The sequence below is a fragment of the Amphiura filiformis genome, chromosome 16, assembly GCF_039555335.1.
Source record: "Amphiura filiformis chromosome 16, Afil_fr2py, whole genome shotgun sequence".
Classification (NCBI taxonomy): Eukaryota; Metazoa; Echinodermata; class Ophiuroidea; order Amphilepidida; family Amphiuridae; genus Amphiura; species Amphiura filiformis.
The window spans coordinates 56,651,509-56,670,025 of record NC_092643.1 but is presented as its reverse complement, the minus strand read 5'-3'; the positions used below and the strand labels follow the sequence as shown (position 1 = coordinate 56,670,025).

General features: G+C 38.7%; 1 protein-coding gene across 1 annotated transcript; it reads left to right on the top strand.

Annotated features, from left to right (window-relative positions):
- The first annotated feature begins 593 nt into the window (after positions 1-593).
- On the top strand, positions 594-15,898 carry LOC140136242 (uncharacterized). The gene is made up of 6 exons (XM_072157966.1): positions 594-770; positions 1,882-1,957; positions 5,791-6,003; positions 13,183-13,599; positions 14,646-15,051; positions 15,837-15,898. Exons 2-4 carry the CDS (start codon positions 1,883-1,885, stop codon positions 13,204-13,206), a joined length of 312 nt encoding a protein of 103 aa, XP_072014067.1. The 5' UTR covers positions 594-770; position 1,882; the 3' UTR covers positions 13,207-13,599; positions 14,646-15,051; positions 15,837-15,898.
- Positions 15,899-18,517: the final 2,619 nt, after the last annotated feature.

The window sequence follows — 18,517 nt, the reverse complement described above, 5'->3', positions numbered from 1 at the left end:
AAGTATGGATGTCCCTACTCATTTTTATAAGCCACTATTTATAATATTTGCCCTTTTAGCATTAATTTCAACAATAATTGTTTCAAAGTCAGTCATTTCAAACAAAATTTCTTTGAATGTTGTTCATATCACATGTACCCAGCTCAAATTATTCACATGAGTTCTACGGTTCTTTCATCCCACTCCTTCTCAATCTGCAGTGGGTAACATAACATTTTTGGATGGAGGGTCATAAATTATGGTGTAGAAAATATGATCACCAATATACCGAATTGTACTGTACAAATTTTGAACATAGATGTTGAAGATCATGTAAAATCAGCCGTTTTTTGGCGATTTTAGCCTTAAGCCCGCCGCATTAACTCTGAAAGCCCCTCTGTGCCCCCACAGGAAAATATCCTGGACCTTTTCAGCGATTTTGGTATTGATGGGTGGGTTTTTAGTGGAGACCGATGTGCCCAATTGGGCGTATTTGAGCAAATGTGCCCCCAGCCCAAATAGGGCAAATTTGGGTGCTTTTTTAGTATTTGGGGGGAATTGTTTGTGAATACTGATAGATGGGCAGCAAAAACAGCAAAATGCTGGTAAATTTGAATACTAATTGAGTGCAATTCTCTTTTCTACTTCTTTCATATGCCAACCTCTGGATAACCCCTGGATATATGCATGTAACCAAACTTCTCTTTGTGATCTACTTGGTGTGGAACATATAAACTACTCATGATGTCAACCTTCAATGCTGAATAACCAACCTTATCTGCACACAATAGGTACACATTCGAATTAAGCTAGAGTTCCAAGTTATTGCTTTTTGGTAGATAAGCGTTGACATTTTTTGCAACACATATTAAAGCCATATTATAATTTTTACTGAGGAGGACACCCTCAATATTTTTCAAAATTCTGTTTTTTACATGATTATTTTGTACTTTTAAATTAAACGAACATAATTAACCTGCTAAAAATCAAGTTCGTACAGTGGTGGGTAGGACGGATATACACATCAAAGGATAGTACCGTAAGACAACTGACGGAGTAATACGCATTGGCAACATCGGCGCTGGTAGTAAATTCCAATTTTCTCTGCTTTAACCTCAGTTGGTCGGCTTAAAATAAAGGGGGGGGGGGTCATATCTGATAATAAACGCTAACATTTTATTGCAAAGAAATACCAGGGATATGAGAAATACTAATCTATTTTGTAAGGAATTGTTATGATATGGCTTTAAATATTCTGTTAATATTTTGATGATCCAACTGTATCTTTGGTAAAAAATTCCACAATAGATATTTTGTTAATTTTCTTTTTTAAAACCTTGAAATCTTAATTACCCATATCACACATCCAGTTACAGATTTACAAAGACCAGTAAGTCATTCATGAAATCAGACAAGTCAATTTCTACGGAACGCACATGTATGGCAAGAGAATTGCCTCAATATCTTACTATACAGTTTGCCAACTTGATGTGAAATGAGACACCTGTAGCAGCTGGCAAGTGCATTATTTTGATATGGATGTGCAGTTGTGCACATTTGCGATATACCGGTATATGAAACTTGGTAAAGAGCGATTTTGGTGTATCAATGCCCCTAATAGAGCCCAATGAGGGCAAATTTGGGTGCTTTTTGTGTGTTTTTTTGTGAAAAATTGGTATACTGGTGGGTAGCAAAAACAGGAAAAAGTTGGTATAGAGAAAGTCAGCATCCTTAAGTCTACTTGGCACATATTGACATCCCCATACAAATTTTTTTGAAGAACCCCCCCCTCTCCCACCTCCCCCCTCCGGGGTAAAGAGGGTAAGAATTGTTTTTAATTCTGTATTAAATAAAATTGTGAAATGCAAAATTGTAATTTCTTTAAATAATTTGTTGATACAGAATGCCATCTAAAGAGCAGAAGAAGAAAGAAGCAAAAAAGAGGAGGTATGAGGAGGAGAAGGCTAAGAAGCAGCAGGTAAGTCATTTAAACAATGGGCTTAGGGCTCATTGTTAAGTTTTGTGGTCATTTGTACAATATAAAAACTTGATTAATATTATAAGAGAATAAGTATGTAAATGGCCTTCCTAGACATAAAAATATGTAAGTAGATACCAAAAGGCATTTGGGCAATTCCATGAGATTGTGTTCACAGCCAAAAACTGAAATCAGCAAGAACATTGCAAATATCTGGTAACAATTACAAGTTTGGCATCAAAATGATAAAATTAAAACTATCATTCATTTGAGTCTTGGATTGACATTTTCTACATTAATTGAAGAAAAATATTTTTTCAAAATTTGGGTTTTCATTTTGGTGAAATTTCCTCACTTTGGGATTCATTTTCAAACACCAAACTTGTATAAAACAAGATTTTTTTCTCTATATAACTATTGATATTAGGGTACAAATTATAAATGGAAACATATTTGTCAAGAAAAAAAGCTGACAGTACAGAAAATACAGGGCTTAACTTAGGGTGTCAATTTTGTTGTAAATATGTTACGCGAGTTATGCCTATTTTGGTCAATTGCACCTTGTGTGAAAAAAGAAGTTTGTCAAACCTTCCAGTATAGAAAATAAGGCAAAATTTACAAACTGTGGAGGTGCTTCAAAGAGTAACATGGAATCCTAAATGTGACCATGATGTGACTTGACAAAATTCCCTTAAAACTAGAAAATAAAGGTCAGAATCGGCCTCCCCTTCTATGTCGTTATTTGGCTGGCACTGTCTCAACTGGCCGATTTCAATAAAATTGGTATCATATTAGCACTTGGAATAACAAGCTGCATCAAATAAGCCGCTACTCTATTAGCTGTCTCAAACGTCATACAGTCTACCACTGTTTCTAATTTGGCTGGCAGTGACTGCTCTACAGGGTATGTCAATTACCAAGTATCATTACCCTAAAGGAAGAATTATGGCTACATTTCATAATCGGAGTACTGTAGGTTTTTTTTTTATTAGCTAGCCTTGCTGTTTCATTTTTTGTGGTAACACACCCGGTTGCAACATTCAAGGCTTCGACCTAATTGTATTAAAAGAACTGAATGTTCTCTACTTTGATCACATGTGACACTGATGAGAAAATCTGAAAAAATGGAACCAATCAAATTTTTATCATTTCAGGATTAAGGGGGTACTACACCCCTGCCCAATCTTGTGCCTATTTGTGCATTTTTCTCACAAATTATAGTGCAATGGTAAGAATTAAGATGTGTATATTATAGGGGCAAGGACTACAACTACTGCACTTGAAATTTTATTTCAACACAGACAACAGTTGTGGAGTTACAGTCAAAAACTACTTGCCTTGAGTTGCTGAATTTTCAGTGCACTAGTTGTAGTCCTTGCCCCTATAATAATGTCCGGCCATACTATTAGGTAATACACACAAAGATCAAGGGAGCTTTTTTCTGCTTTGCATATATGGGTGGTACCCCCCCCCCTCCCCCGAAATGCTACTGAGATTTGTGGGTTCTTTTGAAAGGCAAAATAAATCAAACTAACTTGGCTATGTTTAGCAAATTGTAATTTGATACTAATTATGTGCAATTCTCTTTTCTATTTCTTTCATATGCCAACCTCTGGATAACCCCTGGATATCTGCTTGTAACCAAACTTCTCTTCGTGATTTACTTGGTGTGGAACATACAACTACTCATATCAACCTTGGATGCTGAATAACCAATCCTGTCTCCGTGACATGCTTGATGTTAAACCCATGACTTCGCTTCCATTCCTTTCACTTCCCTTCACTTCACTTCCATTGCTTTCCCTTCCATCGCATTCCCTTCCATTGCATTCCCTTCCATTGCATTCCCTTCCATTGCATTCCCTTCCATTGCATTCCCTTCCATTGCTTTCCCTTACATTGCATTACCTTCCATTCCATTCCATTCTATTTCATTCCATCCCCTCCTTTCCATTCCCTTTCATTCCATCCCTTCCATTCCATTCCATCCCCTCCTTTCCATTCCCTTTCATTCCATCCCTTCCATTCCATTCCCTTACCTTCCCTTCCATTCCCTTACCTTCCCTTCCATTCTCTTACCTTTCCTCCCATTTCCTTCCTTTCCCTTCCATTCCATTCCCTTCCATTCCCTTCTCTTCTATTCAATTGCATTGTATTTCCATCCACTCCATTCCATTCCATCCCATCCCCTTTCCTTCCCTTGCATTCCATTCCCTTCCCTTCCCTCCACTCCCTTCCCTCCCACTCCCTTCCCTTCCATTCTCTTTATTTCACTTCCATTCCCTTCCTTTCCATTCTCTTTCATTCCTCTCTTACCGTCTATTCCCTTCCATTCCATTGTCTTAAATTCCCTTCCCTTCCATTCCCTTCTATTCCCTTCCATTCCGTTCACTTACTTCCCTTTCCATTCCATTCCATTCAATTGTATTGCAATCCCTTCCATTACATACCATTCCACTCCTTCCATTCCCTTCCGCCCCCTTCCTTTTCCTTCCATTCCAATTCCCTTATTTATATACCCTTCCATTGCTTTTCCTTCCTTTCCCTTCCCTTCCTTTCCATTCCTTCCATTTCCTTCCATTCCATTTCATTCACTTCCTTTCCTTTCCATTTAATTGCATTCCATTGCATTCCCTTTCTCTCCCCTCCTACCTTTCTCATCTCTGCCTCCGTCATCCTGCTGTTACCTTCCTCTGGTCTCCTCTTGATGTTAAACCCAACCTCCATTACCTTCCCTTTCCCTCCCTCCTACCCCCTCTCCTCTTTACTTCCCTTGTCTTTTCTCCTCCCCTCCTGTCCCCTTCTCTCCGGGCTCCTCTTCTCTCCCCTCCCTATCCACTGCTTCCATCCCCTCTTGATGTTAAAACCACGACTTCGTTTCCCTTCACTTCTCCTCCACTCCCCTCCTCTCTTCCTTTACTTCTCTATTTTCCGTCTCCTCTCATCCTCTCCTTCTGTCTTCTCCTCTCCCCCTCCCCTCCCCTCTCTCCTCTCCCTGTCTTTTCTCTTTCATCTCCTCTCCTCACCTCTCTCGTCTTGTCTTCTCTCCTCTCCTCATCCCACATTTATCCTGCTGTTCCATCCACTCTGCTCTGCTCTCCTTTTCTCTTTCATGTTAAACCCAACTTCTCTTCCATTCCTGTCCCCTTCCTCTTCACTTCCCTTCTCTCTTCTCTTCCCCCATCCTTCTCTTCTCGTCCACCCCATCGGCTCCTCTGCTCTCATTTCTTTGATGTTAAACCCATGACTTATATTCCCTTCCCTTCCCCTCCCTCCTCTCCCTTCATTTCTCCTTTCTTTTTCTTCTCTGCTCTGATCTCTCTCCCTTTTCTCTCTTCTCTGCTCTCCCGTCCCCTTCTCTCTCCTCTCCTCCACACCCATTCTCTCCTGTCCTCTCTACCTCTCCGTCTCTCTCCTCTTCTCTCTTCTCTCCTCTCTCCTTTCCTCTTCTCCCTCCTCTCCTCTTCCTCCTCTCCTGCCCCCATCCTTCTCTCTTCTCGTCCACCCCATCGGCTCCTCTGCTCTCATTTCTTTGATGTTAAACCCATGACTTCCTCCCCTCCTCTCCATTTCTCCTTTCTTTTTCTTCTCTGCCCTGATCTCTCTCCCTTTTCTCTCTTCTCTGCTCTCCCGTCCCCTCCTCTCTCCTCTCCTCCACACCCATTCTCTCCTGTCCTCTCTTCCTCTCCGTCTCTCTCCTCTTCTCTCTTCTCTCCTCTCTCCTTTCCTCTTCTCCCTCCTCTCCTCTTCCTCCTCTCCTGCCTATTCTATTCTATCCCTTCTGGCATTTCTACTTTTGCCACCTTTCATTCCACCTGCTGCTCATGCAACAGGGTCTTCTGACATGTCTCGAACGGGGTACTAATCCCCCGGGAGAGGCATGTACATGCCAAAATCCATGCCAAAATCCATGCCAAAATCCAAGCCAAAGACGAAGAGATGATGAACAGGAAAGTACAGACCACGAACCACAATCAACTGCTATGACCACTGCAAAACCATGTCAACTTGTGAATGATGGTGGATTTCAAAGTGCCGATGAAATTGTAAGTCAAAATTTAGAATCTCAACATGAATCTAATCAAACTATGATCAGTGCATGTAGCAATCAGAATTCGTCAACCATTCCGCAGACTCAATCCACATCTGCTTTATATGAATCAGATAGCTGCAATGATAATGATCAGCCAGGGTGTTCATTTTGGTCCAAAGATGATAATCGCAAAGCAAAAGTTCAAGCTAGAAACAAGAAATACTATGATAAAATCAAAGAAAGTGTATGTGCTAAGAAGAAAGCTATCTATGCTGCGGATAAACACAACATATTGAAGCAAAGATCAGACCACCATGTAAGGAACAGGAATGTTATATTAGACCACAAGAGAGACAACTATGTGAAAAATAGGAATGTTGTATTAGACCACAGGAGAGACCACTATGTAAGGAACAGGAATGATGTATTAGACAACAAGAAAGACCACTATGTGAAAAATAGGAATGGTGTATTAGACCACAGGAGAGACCACTATGTAAGGAACAGGGATGTTGTATTAGACCACAAGAAAGACCACTATGTGAAGAATAGGAATGTTGTATTAGACCACAAGAGAGACCGCTATGTGAAGAATAGGAATGTTGTATTAGACCACAGGAGAGACCACTATGTGAAGAATAGGAATGATGTATTAGACCACAAGAGAGACCACTATGTGAAGAATAGGAATGGTGTATTAGATCACAGGAGAGACCACTATATGAAGAATAGGAATGTTGTATTAGACCACAAGAGAGACCACTATGTAAAGAAAAGGAATGTTATATTGCACCAAAGATCAGAACACTATGCAAGGAATAAGAATGTTGTATTAAACCGAAAGAAAGACCACTATGTAAGGAATAGAGCTGAACTTTTGATGAAACAAAACAAACGATATCATGAAAACAAACCGTCAATATTGATGAGAAAGAAATTGGACTATAAAAGACACAGAGCTTTGCTACTGATTAAAAGAAGTATCAATTACATGAGAAACAAAAGACGGATTTTGAACCAAAAGAAAGCAAACTATCAAGATCCTCAAAGAAGAGCTAGACAAATCCAACAGGCAACGTCTTCCCGCAAATCTTCTAAAAGTGACATCAATAAAGTTATCATGAAATTCAAGACAGAAATACAAGAAGAGAAACCCATACACAACTGCATTATATGCAACCGCTTATTCTTCCGTGACCAAGTTGTGCAGTTCAAGAAGTTGAAGTACATTAAGCCCAGTCTCTTAGCAGCTATGCCAGTAAACACTGATTATGATAATTTGCCAACTATTGCATGGATTTGCAAAACCTGTCATAACAACATAAAAGACCATAAAGTACCAACATTGTCACAAGCCAATAAGCTAGAACTATGCCCACAGCCTCCAGAACTGTCGGATTTGAACATTCTTGAAAGACACTTGATAGCACCTGTCATTCCTTTCATGAAACTAGTTCCTCTATACAAAGGTTGTCAGAAAGGTATTCATGGCCAAGTCGTATGTGTAAAAGCAGATGTTCAAAGTACAGCTGAAGCATTGCCACGTCTTCCTACTGATGATAGCATTGTTCGAGTAAAATTGAAACGTGCATTGAAATACAAAGGTCATGTCATGTACAAACAAGTGTGTCCTAGCAAGATTAGAAGTGCTCTTGATGTCCTGAAGCAAACAAATCCAGTCTTTAAAGATATTGAAGTAAATACTGAACAACTAGATGCTGTTCATAATGATCCTATTGTTGCTAATGAACATCTTGATGAAAGTTCTGAATCAGAACCTGAAGATATTGAAACAGAGACAGCTCATAGTTCCAATTTGACAGATGAACAAGGCCTAGTTGAAACTGTAAACACAGACAATTTAAAACAGACGCCTTGTGAAAATGAGAATCATGCTAGTAATGCTAACAAATCTGATCCTGTTAATGCTAGTGAACACACAGACCAATACCAAGATACTGATATGGAAACCATTTCAGACTTCGTAGATGAACAACTATGTAATACAGTAAACTCTGATATTGAATCTGATCATGAAGTTCATGCTGATGATGAACCAAATCCTGAAATTCCAGATGAAGACAACCCTGAAACAAACCCAGATGATGATGATGATGATATTACTAATACATCTGCCCCACTCATGTCATTCTTGCAGCCAGTTGACTTAGCACAATATCTTGCAGATCACTGTGATGATTCTATACTTAGTCTTGCACCTGCAGAAGGCAATAGACCAGTCAATGTTCTTAATGTAGAAGCAGAAGCATTCCCAGCTCAATTTCCTGATGCCAAGAATACAAACACTGAACAAAGAAACATAAAAGTTTCTCCAAGCAGATATTTCAATGCAAGGCTCTTTTCTTCTGATAGTCGTTTTGCTAGTGACCCACAGTACATTTTCTTTGCCCAGTATGCAACCGAAGTGAACATGATAACTTCCCAGATATCAATTGCCATGAGACAAGGTCATACCAAAACTCCTGATGGAAAACCTATCACGCCCGAAATGCTTGCAGACAAAGAACAAGTCAAACAAATGATTGAGAGAGATTCAGGATTTCGATATCTGAGACAGATAAGAGGAACACCATCATACTGGGATGCGACACTGAAAGATTTATTTGCAATGATTCGACAAATTGGCATTCCAACATGGTTTCTAACATTTAGTGCTGCTGACCGTAGATGGATTGAAATTGATAATGCAATTCTTGAACAGCAAGGCAAACCACCACTTACACCTGAAGAGCACAAAGACATGAACTGGGAAACACATTGCGAACACATATATTCAAACACAGTAACCCCAACTAGAATGTTTGAGCACAGAGTGAAAAAGTATATCAAAGATGTCATTAAATCGCCTGCTGAACCCGTTGGCAAAGTTGTTGACTATTTCTATCGCACAGAATTCCAACAGAGAGGTTGGCCACACATTCATATGTTAGTTTGGGTAGAAGATGCTCCTGATGTATATGATGTATCAGATTGTGACATTGTTGAATTTGTTGACAAATATGTTACATGTGAACTACCATCTGAAGATGATGATCCAGAACTCCATGAAATTGTCAAATCATGTCAAATGCATAGCAAGAATCATACCAAGTCGTGTCGCAAAACAGGCAAAACATGTCGCTTCAACTTTCCCAAACCACCTTCAAAACAAACTTTCATAGCAAGAAACTTAGATACATATGATGATTCAGATGATGATGATGAAACTGATGATAACATTCCTGATGAATTACATGTACTTGATGACCAAGGTGAGGCAGATGCACAAATTGAAGCTAAAACTGTTATCGAGAAAATACATGATTCTCTAACTGATCCAGATACAGAAATATCAGAAAGTACTTCTGTTACTGAAATCTTTGATGCTGCAAATGTTTCTCAAGCAGACCTAGAAATGGCACTTATAACACTCGCATCACGATCTACAATCTATCTGAAAAGAAAACCTGCAGAAGTGTTGATCAATAACTACAACCCCCACTTAATCCGAGCATGGAATGGCAATATGGACATTCAAATTGTACTTGATGCTTATAGTTGTATCAAATATATCATGTCATATTTAACCAAATGTGAACGTCAAGTAGGTGATCTATTGAGAAATGCACAAAAAGAGGCTAGCCAAGACAATAGTGATGCTGTTACAGAGCTCAGAAAAATTGGAAATGTCTATCTGCACAGTCGAGAGTTGAGTGTTATGGAGAGTATATACAGAGTATGTAGCATGCACTTGAAAGATTGTACAAGAGATGTAGTTTTTGTACAGACAGATCCAGATGGTCAGAGAATATCACTACCATTATCTTTGATGCAGAACAAAGACCCCACAGATCAAGTATGGATGACAAATTTGCTTGAAAAGTACTATGGCAGACCAGATATACCCAAATTCAGTGATATGTGCTTGGCAACATTCGTATCCAAGTTCCGCTTTACATCCAAAACTGTAAACAGAGCTACAACTGATGAATCTGATGATGAAGAAAGTTCAAGAAGTACAAGCCAGAGCTATGATCTTGAATATCTTGGTAGAGATCTTGGGAATGCAAAAGAACGTGTAGGTAAACCTGCCATCATACGCTATCCAAAGATAAAGCTTGAAAAAGATCCAGAAAAGTACTACATGAACATCTTACGTATGTACCTGCCACACCGTCACATTGAGCTCAAACCAGAAGATTTTGCCAGTTTTGCATTGTACTATCATACTGGTTATGTCAGAACACAGAATGGTGTGAAATCAGTTAAAGTGGTAGTGAAAGACAACATGAAACAGTATGAGCCTATCAATGACAAAATAGATACTGCATGGAATGAAATGCAAAATGCAAATGGTAATCTTGAAGATGCATGGGCTGCATTAGCACCACAAGCTGAACAAGAACGTCTTGATGGTCTTGAAGACAAAATCATGTTAAGCAATGAATCTGACGATGATTTCAATGAAATTGAAATTCCTGAACTGCAAGCAAATACATCCAAGAAATGCAATGAAAACTCGTATCGATCACCAGTTGAGACTATAAGATCAGTTCCTTCAGATGACCAAGTTGCAACAATGATCAGAGCTCTCAATGATAAACAGTTACAGCTTTTCAAGTATGTTCACCAATGGTGTATGAAAAAAATGAACGGTGAAAATCCAGAACCTTTCAGAATATTTCTCACTGGTGGAGCTGGCACAGGCAAATCTCATGTAACAAGATGTATCAGATATCATGCAGAGAAAATCTTTGACACCTTGCGTGACACACAACAAGAAAAGACAGTACTAGTTGTTGCACACACTGGCACAGCTGCTTTCAATGTTGAAGGAGAAACAATTTGTTCTGCTCTGAATATCAGTATACATGCGACTAAAGATTACAAGCCACTAAGAGAAGAGTCACTCAATACCATGCGTACAAAGTTGAAACACCTGCAGTTATTAATCATAGACGAAATCTCAATGGTTAGCAAAAAGCAGTTGCAATATATTCATGGTAGACTACAGCAAATAAAGCGAGCTTCAGATCGTTCATTCTTTGGGAATATTCCAGTACTAGCTGTTGGAGATTTCTATCAAATCCCACCGATCAATCCAAGCACTCCACTGTGTGTTCCAGATGAGAATCCATTGAACATGTTAAATGATATGTGGACTGACAACTTCCAAATTTGTAAACTCACACAAATCATGCGTCAGCAAGATGATCTTGAATTTGCTCAGCTACTCAATCGCTTACGTGTACGAAAACAAAGTGATGCTATGAATCCTTCTGATGAGGAAAAGCTCATATCACGAACTGTTGGTTCCAGAACAGATCTGATACCACCAAAAGAAGCACTTCATATCTATGCAACCAATGTAGATGTTGACAGTCATAACCAAGCAATGCTACAATCTCTACCAAGTCAAAAAATCATTATCCTTGCTCTTGATATGAAACAAACTGGAGGACAAAGTCAAATCAGAAAAGTCCCATACAAGTCTGAACAAATTGGTAAAACAGTGCTGCAATCTCAACTATGCTTAGCAGATGAAGCTAGAGTAATGCTTACAACAAATCTAGATGTACCTGATGGTCTTTGCAATGGAGTCACTGGCACAGTCAAATCTATCCTACCTAATGATGCAAACGATCAACCAAGTGCTATCTATGTACAATTTGATAATGCAAAGTGTGGTGCAAATGCAAGGCAAAAAAGTCCACTACCAAATGAATATGCTAACTGTGTTGTCATCAAACCACATCAAGAAAGCATTGAAATCCAAGATGAATCTGGACATCAAACTAGAACACGTAAGCAATATCCATTGAAACTAGCTTGGGCAATCACAATGCACAAAGTTCAAGGACAAACGACAGATCAAGCAGTAGTCTCATTGAAAGGAACCAGAGCATGCATGGCCTATGTAGCAATTAGTCGTGTCACACATCTCAGTGGTCTGTATCTGAAAAACTACAATGCAAAGAGAATCTTCTGTAATGAAAAGGTTCACCAGTACGTATCCGAGATGTTACCATGTGATCTTTCAGTTGCTAACCAGATTTTGCATACAAATCAGAGAGAGCATTTCATAATTGTCCATCACAATGTACAAAGTCTTGCCAAACACATTGATGATATCAGAAGTGACTTTGAAATTAGCAAAGCTCATGTCATAGCTCTATCAGAAACATGGCTCAGTACTGTTCATGACAAAACTAACTATGAAATACCAGGATATGAACTTGTTGCCATGACAAAACCATCTGAACAAGCTAGAGGCAGAGGTACTGCAATGTATGTCCATGAGAGTGTTCTATTTACTGCACTACCACTTGAAGTAGATGAATGTGATATCCTTGCTATAAGAACCAATGGCAATCCATCTATGGTTATCATGACAGTCTACAAGCCAGTTAGTACAAGCATTACTGTGATTTCAAATGTGCTGAACAACTTGTGCACCCAGATAGAGATGCTAGATGTTGATTATGTTGTTATTCTTGGCGACTTCAATCACGATCTTCTCAAGAAACCACCAATTGAAGCATTGCAGAGATATCACCAATTAATAACCACTCCTACCACTGCTAAAGGAACTCTTTTGGATCATGTTTACATCAAGCCAATGCCTGCAGAATATCAAGCATCGGTATTAGCCTCGCATTTCAGCTACCATGAGCCAGTTTCCCTCTCTATTAAATTGTAAATTATACTCTTCACATTAATGTAGACTAAAGCCTGACATTTTCAATGTTGCAGATTTCTGCAAATAAAGCAGAATTCGGATGAAAAGCAGAAAAGGCAGTTTTCATAAAAAGAGAATAAAAAACATCAGAACTCCACAAAAAATGAAAATAATGAACAATCTTATCAATAAAATGATATAAATATTAAAATCGACTTGAAAATGTAACATAATAAAGAATGTTTTACCATGAAATATTCCGTTGAAATATGGACTATACATCAGGCCAAAATCGTAAAATTAACTTTTTGTGAACAATGTAAAATTTTGAAAATTGCAAAATTTACAAAGCAGAAGAAAGCAGTATAAATGTATAAAGCAGATAAATTTTTGGCTTTAATGTAGACCAAATGTACCAAATCACATGTAGTGTATCATATGATCCCTTTATTATGTTTTACCTATACGCATAGCCAACTTGTCACTTATATTTATATCAAATTTGCTACCCAGATCAAAGATATATTGAAGAATTGAGAACCACATCAACAATCACTTGAAACTGTAAGTGACCATAGAGAATACCAGCCATAATCTGCCTTTCAAGCCAAGTTCTACGAGTACCACATATGCCTCAGCTTGCAACCATCATAGCAGACTTGAATCTCCAAGCATATCAAACTATAAGTGACCATAGAGCAAACCAGCCATAATCTGCCTTTCAAGCCAAGTTCTACAAGTACCAAATATGCATCAGCTTGCAACCATCATAGCAGACTTGAATCTCCAAGCATATCAAACTGTAAGTGACCATAGAGCAAACCAGCCATAATCTGCCTTTCAAGCCAAGTTCTACGAGTACCAAATATGCATCAGCTTGCAACCATCATAGCAGACTTGAATCTCCAAGCATATCATTAACTGATTAAGGTAATAAGCAAATTTCGACAATTGTTTATGCTGAGTGTTGAGCCAAACCCACCCAAAGTTAGTTTTAAACTTAGTGGCAAGTAAATCAAAACAATTGTTATGCTGAGTGTTGAGCCAGACCCCAGATACACTGTTAAGTATGCCGCAATGTAAAAGTTTAGACCTTAATTAGTGGCAAGCAAATTGCAACAATTATAATGCCAAGTGCTGAGTCTAAACCCAAGCACACTGTTAGCATTCAACAATGCGAAAATTAAAAAAAAGTTTTGAAGCTTTTATATTGGCAAGCAAATTTCAAGAATCATGCCGAACCCTGAGCCATACCCAAGAAAACAGTTTAACATAGCACAGTTCCAAAGATGATGAGAATTTAAAGCTTAGTACAAGAAATATGTTACCTTCATGAATATTGTTATCAAAATAGCAAACACAGTTTCTTCAGCAAAATTTTAATATCAAGCCCATTTTACAGTTTGTTACCTTAATGATATTTGGCGGAAGTAAACATGTTTAACAGAATATCACTGAATTATACACTTACTAAACACATTCTTGGGGGAAGGTGAGTATCTGCTTTTCATTATTAATTTTTATCCTCCTCACTTTAGCCATAAAAGGAATATTGCAATCCCGGGATTGCAATAATGTAATAGTGTATCGGTATCCCTTCTGTGTAATAGGACTGGGGAGGTTATCATTTTTTGCATTTTATAAGTTGTTGCAATAGAGCACTAGGCATACACCTGCCATTTCTAATGCTCTATATAGTGACACAGTTAAAAGAGTTTCCAAAATTTGCATCACTCCCTCTATACATGTAGCTATGGTCTCCTCCTGTTGGTCTTTTTAATTTAAATACATTTCCATGAGAAGGAAGCTATGAAGGAGATGTTGTCTCATCAAAGCCAATTACAACATTTCTCTAAAGCTTAGTACCAAGCAAACAGAATATAAAGCTTATTTCAATACAGAAAATGCCTATAGTGTATTTTGATATAAGACATATGCTAACTTTTTTTACATTATCAATTTTTATTTCTGTACAGAATGTGAACAGACGGAAGGCCTATGGAGAATATGAACAGAATATCAAACCTATTTGTTCAATATCAGCTAATATGGTGCAAAATGCAAGCACTTGAAATCTCCAAGCTCATAATGGCACACCTGTCATCAGAATGATGAACTGTATGAATTCACAAATCCCGCAGTCATCAATGTCAGTATACATTTAAGATACACTGCAGCATTTCAGGTGGACTATATGAACAAGTGCAACTTCATGCCAACCTAACATCTGCAACCAGTGATATCAACTACATCTCTACAAATCATATACTGACCAAAACCAAATATATCTGTTCCACTACATGCAAGTAAAGTGCTGTTTCAAATTCAACTGGAGTACCAACTTCATTACTGAACCTTTTCAACCAGTTTCCTTTTCACAACGTAAGTACATAATATAGTTTCCATCTTTTTTAATCCACCTAACTTTGTTTTAGGGGCTGTGCAATAATTATGAGCCCTCGGGGAGGGTAAAATTGGGGGGGGGGGGGGGGAACAATTTTTGGCGAGCCGTTAGAAAATTGTATCCACCCAGGAGGGGGGGGGCTCATAATTATTGCACAGCCCCTTAGCCATAAGGGGGGTTACAATCATTCCTTCTGTCTGTGTATAAATATGTCTCTGTCCATGTACATCAAGATCAAGTAACTCCCCAGGTGATTATTTGTGTTTACGAACTGCTCTATTTGTTAGTTGAAAATAATTGAAATGGTCAAACAAATAGATCCAAATTGCTCCCCATTACTATATTTATCCTTTTAGGGACTGTTGAATATTTACCAGGGGAGTGCAATTTTTGGATACTCCCCAATTGTTTTCCCTCAAAAATAATATTTCCCATGAAAACTCCCACTCTCCCTCTGGTGTGTATATATTGAACAGTCCCTTATATCTGACTGCATCTGTAGCCATTACTGTATTAGTGGCATTTTTTGTGTAGTGTTGAATTTGGAGTGAAATATGTTTGCAGTTGTAATTTTCACGATTACCTAGTTTTGCCCTACACTTGCAATAAATTATTACGTCACAAGGTGTTTTACGGATGCAACTCGATTCATGAAATCAGCAAAAATAAAACCCTCGCCAAAAATAACCACTTGTACAGTATATTGCATATTTCACTAAAACATGACTAAATTTCTTTTTTCTATTTACCTTTTTTGCCACAGGCAACATTGCAAGAGAGACCTCATTCCACTCTCACTGCTGACATCAGAAACTTTGAAACCAATGGAAGCACATATTTAGCTAGTCTACAAATTACACCTGAGGACACCTGTAACAACATACAATTTGACTTCATTGCATTAATTAAGACTGATATATTGATAACTGACTTTTGAAGCGCTCATCTTCATTTTAATGTTTATGTGAGTCAAACCATCCTGTAAAAACAGTGAAGTTATATCCTAAATTATTTATGATATCAGAATTACTGTTACATATTATTTGGAATGAACATTAAGGAAATATTGTTTTATATTTTCTTTGCTTCATAGAAGCAAATAAAAACTCTTTTGTTTTGTGTTTTTTTAAAGGATGTTATGAAGGAAAATCAATCACCATATGTTAAAGTATCATGCAGTGGTGCATTATCTAATCTCCTGTCCAATACTGATGCCCAAAGGTTACAGTTTGTTTCAATTCCAGGGAAGTAAATATTAACAGATACAAAATTATCCACTATCTCCATTACTGTATTTGAATTCAGGGCAGATTCAGTGGATGACAAAGACCTGGCAGGCTGTTCTGATCAAGGTAATGCCTGGCTGTCTTTACAGTCTAGACTGACCACCAGGGACAAACACCATTTCACATTTATTCACCCAGAATAAATAAATAAAAAGAAGATTTGTATACAAGATTGCAAATCATCAATCTTATACATAGGTTTTAATAAATGTTTTCCTGAAATTTGATGTGAACATAATTGTCTGTGGAGTTATCGTTTGTGAATAGCAGAAGGGGGGTTAGGTGTGGTCACGGGCATAGATATTCGTGTTTGGTCAAACACAGTCGCTGTGCCATCTAGTTCTTCTCCTCCTCCTTCTCCTTCTCAAGACCAGTTCTTTGCACTCCTCTAGCTCAAGAACTAAAGTAGCCTTGGGGCCCATACTTGGTACAATGATGGCCCATGACCCCTAGAAACATCCTAGGGTACCCCTGACCCCAGAGGTCAAAGGTCATGGGCTATAGGAGGCAATTGTGCAAGAATTTCAAACAGCTCTAGCTCTAGAACTATAGCGCCCTCAGGGTTCATACTTGGTATAATGATGGCCCATGACCATTAGAAGTAACTTATTGTAGCCTCGACCCCAGAGGTCAAAGGTCACAGGCTACAGAGGGCAATATGTGTAAATTTTTAAAACCGCTTTAGCTCAAGAACTGTAGCGCCCTCAGGGTTCATGATTGGTACAATGATGGCCCATGACCCTTAGATATTTCCTGAATTAACATCGACCCCAGAGGTCAAAGGTCATGGGCTACAGGGGGCAATATGTGTAAAATTTCAAACAGCTCTAGTTCAAGAACTACAGCGCCCTCAGGATTCATACTTGGTACAATGATGGCCCATGACCCTAGATGTATTCTGTGGTAGCCGCAACCCCAGAGGTCAAAGTTCAAAGGCTTTAAAAAGCAAACTAGGTACAACCTATTAACACAGTGTAGCGTAATAGGTAGCGTTTTGGTAGCTACCTGTGTTTGCAATGATAACGGCCCGAATCGTACGTCAAGGAAATTGATCACTTGACAAAAATTCCCTTAAAAGGGAATGTGTAGGCATTTTGATATTGGTGCCTTGGACCACCTCAAAAGGCTGTCATTGTGGGACATGGTGTATGGTTGGTTAATGGGTGTTAGGAGGGGTAAGGGTTGTCACGGTTTGTAAGGGGGGGACCAAGGGGGTGGTCACCAGTTTTTTAGATTTGGCGCCCAATTGGGCGCTTTTTTATTTTAAGTGCTATGATGATGATACTTATCAATGAAAGCTTATAAAAAGGGCTTCCAAATAATGGTCACCAACTTTTGGATTTGGCGCCCAATTTTAAATTTAAGGTGCTATGAGGATAATACTTATATCAATTAAAGTTTATAACAAGGGCTTCCACATGGTGGTCACCAGTTTTTGGATTTGGCGCCCAATTGGGCGCTTTTTTATTTTAGGTGCTATGAGGATGATACTTATATCAATTAAAGTTTATTATAACAAGGGCTTTCACATGATGGTCACTAACTTTTGCATTTGGCGCCCAATTGGGCGTTTTTTTAATTTTAGGTGCTATGATAATGATACTTATATCATTTAAAGCTTATACCAAGGGTATAAGTTTTCGTTTTGTGAATAGGGGAAGGGGGGTTGGGTGTGGTCACGGGCATAGATATTCGTGTTTGGTCAAACACAACTGTGCCATTTCTAGTTATCTATGCCCGTGCAACGGGGCATAGATATTGTATTTGTTCTGTTTAGTCTTCGGATTCTCCTTCTCCTTCTCCTTCTCCTTCTCCTCCTTCTCCTTCTCCTTCTCAAGATCAGTCCTTTGCACCCCTCTAGCTCAGGAACTAAAGTAGCCCCTGGGCCCATACTTGGTACAATGATGGCCCATGACCCCTAGATACATCCTAGTGTACCCGCGACCGCAAAGGGCAAAGGTCATGGGCTACAGGGGGCAATATGTGTAAAATTTCGAACAGCTCGAGCACAAAAACTATAGCGCCCTCAGGGTTCATACTTGGAACAATGATGGCCTATGACACTAGAAGTATGCTATGCTAGCCGCAACCCCAGAGGTCAAAGTTCATATGCTTTAAAAAGCAAAATAAGTACGACCGGTTAACACAGTGTATCGCA

What these genes read in the sequence shown, in the direction of transcription:
- LOC140136242 (XM_072157966.1), top strand. Translation starts at nt 1,883, where the DNA reads ATGCCATCTAAAGAGCAGAAGAAGAAAGAAGCAAAAAAGAGGAGGTAT. An exon ending in AGAAGGCTAAGAAGCAGCAG is followed by an intron (nt 1,958 to 5,790) that starts GTAAGTCATTTA and finishes CTCATGCAACAG; the next exon opens with GGTCTTCTGACATGTCTCGA. An exon ending in TTCAAAGTGCCGATGAAATT is followed by an intron (nt 6,004 to 13,182) that starts GTAAGTCAAAAT and finishes TTTGCTACCCAG; the next exon opens with ATCAAAGATATATTGAAGAA.